This window comes from Myotis davidii, unplaced genomic scaffold (assembly GCF_000327345.1).
Source record: "Myotis davidii unplaced genomic scaffold, ASM32734v1 scaffold1919, whole genome shotgun sequence".
NCBI lineage: Eukaryota > Metazoa > Chordata > Mammalia > Chiroptera > Vespertilionidae > Myotis > Myotis davidii.
The window spans coordinates 40,739-44,526 of NW_006290445.1; the positions used below are offsets into that span (position 1 = coordinate 40,739).

Sequence of the window (3,788 nt, forward strand, 5' to 3'; positions counted from 1 at the left end):
GTCCTCTGGTGAGTATAAATAAATAAATAAATAAATAAATAAATAACAAGGCTTATTGAGACATTCAGTGCCTTTTCATCACATTCTGAAATATGTTTTGCTGGTATATCTAGTAAGAATATACAGAGATTCCTCCCTACCCTTGTGAAGTCACTTCAGTCTCTTACCTTTGAAGGGTACAGCTAGTTATATGTGTTATTTTCTTATCTCTTGGAAAACATTGTGAAACAGCTGAGCAGGCAAAGAAGCAGGCCGTGGAAAAGGAACTGCAGTTGGGGAGGCAGACATTGAACGAACTCCAGCAAAAAATGGAGGCGCAAGAGAAAATCTTTCAGGAAAACCTACTGGAGATGAAGAAGATGAAGACAGAAATAGAAAGCCAACTGAGAAAGCAGGAAAGAATGCAAAAGCAAAATCAAAGGGTAAGTCTGGGTAGGGTGTTGGTAAAACCTAAAGGACACCAACCTGGCTCCTCATGAAGGGAAGGACAAAAATTTAACTAAAGTCATAAACACTCAAGGAAACACAAAGACATATGATTCAGTGAAATGTCCAGTTAATGGGATCATTCTAAGGCCCTAAGTCTTTGAGTCTGGGCACCTTGTGTGGAATTAGAGCTTGGAAGGTACAATTGACATGCCTCAGGCTACTGGACTGGGTTTGTAGTGAATATAGGGCCTCACTATGCCCTCAAGTGAATGGACTTTAGTTTATAGGATGTTTGATGCACCCACTAAAAAGACCTGATATAGATCCATCTGTCCTAAAGGTATCAGATTGTACATGATATGAAATATGAAATAATGAAAGCTCTAAAATTTGTTACATTAGTTTCCAGATCAACCTGCTTTATTCTATAAAACTAGAATGCAATGCATTCTTTGTCCCAACCTGGAGTTTGATAACCAGTGTTCTCTAGGATCAGCAGTTCCCATTAGTTGTTACCTGTGTTGTCATCCTACTTCAATGGAACTAAGAAATAATCAGAAATAAACCCCATTCTTCCCAAAGAGCATCCTTAGGGCTGGAGCCAATTCCTAGGATAGTTGTCAGGCCTAACCTAGTCCCAACCCATCCGCATCCCAGTGAGATGATAAGGAAGGTGTAAATCATGGATATTCTCACTTCACTTTTCCAAACATTTGGAAATATTGACAAACTCATCAAAGAGCATGTAAGTTAGTAGAGAAATAAAAAAATGTGCTTAGTTCCTGACATTGTTAAATACAAAGTACTGATAATTGAGGATTTTTCAAAGGGAATGCTCTCCTTTTTACAGACCCAAGAACTACCTATGAAAGAATTTAAAGAGATATTTGAGGTCTTGGTTGGGTTAATCAGTGGTTAGAGTGCCATCCTGAAAGGCCAAGGTTGCAGGTTTGATCCCCAGTCATGGCACATACAAGAATCAACCAATGAATGCATAAATAAGTAGAACAACAAATGATGTTTTTCTTTTTCTCTTTCTCCCTCTCTCTCTTGTTATCTTAATAAATATATAAACAACATATAAAGATGTTAGAAGAAATTGTTCAAAGATTAAATAAACTGGAAAAAGATATTAAAGAACAGGAAAACGTCACTTCAAAGATCTTCACTGTGCTTATCTCGGTGTTGCCTTCAGCAATCACAGCAGGACTATTTGGATTAAAAAAGTATTTCTGAAATCTGGTGAGAATTTTTCCTAAGTATCTTATAAAAGGCTTCTTACATTTTATAGCATAAGACTGTAGAGCATTTTGAAAACTAGCAAAATTATACTTTCATTTAAGAAAAGTTTAATAATACTGATTTAAAAGAATATCAGGGTCTGATATTCAAAATAAAAGGCACAGTTTTAGGATCTAGTGTAGAAGACACTGTCTGAGGCAGAAGGGCATAAGGACACCATATGAACCACTTCTTCTCTTTTAGGAACTGGGCAGTTTATGTGCTCCGAATTTCTCAAACTTCTCTATGACAATTACCCAGCAATGAAGCTGTCACCTCTGTCTCTCAATGAAATTACAATGTTTAAAATGATTAAGCAAAGAGAATATATTTGTCAATGCTACATCTGAAAAGGGGTTAATATCCAAACTCTATAAAGAATTATACAACTCAATAACAAAAAACGAACAGTGGAACAAGGACCTGAATAGACATTTTTCCAAAGAGGACATACAGATGGTCAATAGACATATGAAAATATTCTCAACATCACTAGTCATCAGAGAAATGCAAATTAAAACCACAGAGAGGTACACCTCATAACTTTTACAAAATCTATCATTAATAAATAAATATGGGGGGAAAGGAGGACCTATACTTTCAACAATAAAGATTTTTTAAAAAGTTAATGACATTAAAATAAACAAACAAAAAAATAAAACAGGCAAAATGAGATTCAGAATGATGGTTGCTCTTGGGGTGGAGGGTGAAAAAGGGTTATGTTTGGGAGGGGGCACGCGGAAAGTTTCTGGGGGTGGGTGGCAAGGTCTGGCCTTCAGATATGGGTGTTTGCTTTATTATGGATCAGCAATCTGTGCATTTGTTTTATGTGGCTTTCTGTATTTGTGCTGTTTTGACAATAAAAATTTTTTTTAAATAAAAACAAACATAAAGTATTGCTGAGGATGTGGAGAAAAGAAAACCATGTGCATTGTTGTTGGGGAAGCAGATTGGTACAGCCACTGTGGAAATTGCCTTTCAGAGTTTTCTTGTATTTCCTTGAGTTTTGTCAGAAAAGCAATCTTGAATTCTCTGTCATTTAAATCTCAGTCTTTCATGTTTTTAATTTTATTTTCTGGTGTGAGGGAGAGTATGCGAGGGTATGAGTTTGGGTGAGCATCTGTCAGTGCAGGACCTCCAGGTGGGCAGTTCGGGTGCTCTGGTGCAGGAGCTGCAGACCAGAGCCCAGCGCTGTCCCACTGGCACTTCTCTCCACCTGAGGTTGGAGAGTGCGCGATTTTGAAGGAGCCCCAGGGTCCTCCACAGGAGGTGGCAGCCGGAAGCAGACGTGCCTCAGCACCCCTAGGCCACAGACAGGCACGTAGGGCCCCACCACTGGGACCCAAAGCTCACAGACACACATAGCCATGATAGTGACCCATCCCACCTAAAGCATGGCCTCAAGACAACCAGCCCCACTACCTTGATCGGTGGTGGGCAGGTCCTGCCCAGCCACGTGGGTGAGCAGTGCCTATTCCCAACCCCTCCACCCTGACCCCTTCACCAAGGAGCATTCAGCCATGTCCCTCCTTCACAAGTGGAATGCCCAACTCACCCTGCCCGCTTGAGGGGGAGTGTGCCTGACCTGCCAGATGCATGCACCTACTGCCCCATCTAGGCCCACCCAACAGGAACCCCAGGAAGACTGTCCTCACCATCTTAATATAGGGCCACTGTGATCCAACACCCCCAGAAACATGGACCTTCTATCGCTACCCATTGAGCATGACCTGGTGCCCGTGAACAACCAGCCCCACCACCTTGCAAATATCCAGTAGCCATGATCTGACAGCTTTTTAATTTAATTAGATGGAAAGTTTTTTTTAATTTTGAAAAAGCTACTATTCATTTTTCTTGAGTTACTAATAAACTAGTATCATGAGAGGATAATCTCATATGTGAGTTAATGAATGAATAAAGTTGCTTTCTGCTTAGACAGACACAAAATATTAACTACAGTAGAAATTAAGAAAAATGCCAAATATAGGGAATAAAAGTAAGATGAATATTAAATGCAGAGCAAATAATATGTTAGATGCATATGAGAGTATATTTGTATGAATGTTAAAAGTTGAATA

At 39.4% G+C, this 3,788-nt stretch overlaps 1 protein-coding gene across 1 annotated transcript in view; it reads left to right on the forward strand.

Annotated features, from left to right (window-relative positions):
- LOC102770282 (guanylate-binding protein 4) overlaps positions 1–432 on the forward strand; it is a gene marked incomplete at its 3' end in the record, with an annotated part of 19,458 nt that extends 19,026 nt beyond the window's left edge. Inside the window, exon 9 of the mRNA XM_006763543.2 lies at positions 232–432. Coding sequence (XP_006763606.2) covers positions 232–432 — 201 coding nt within the window. The remainder of the gene's footprint in view (positions 1–231) is intronic.
- Positions 433–3,788: the final 3,356 nt, after the last annotated feature.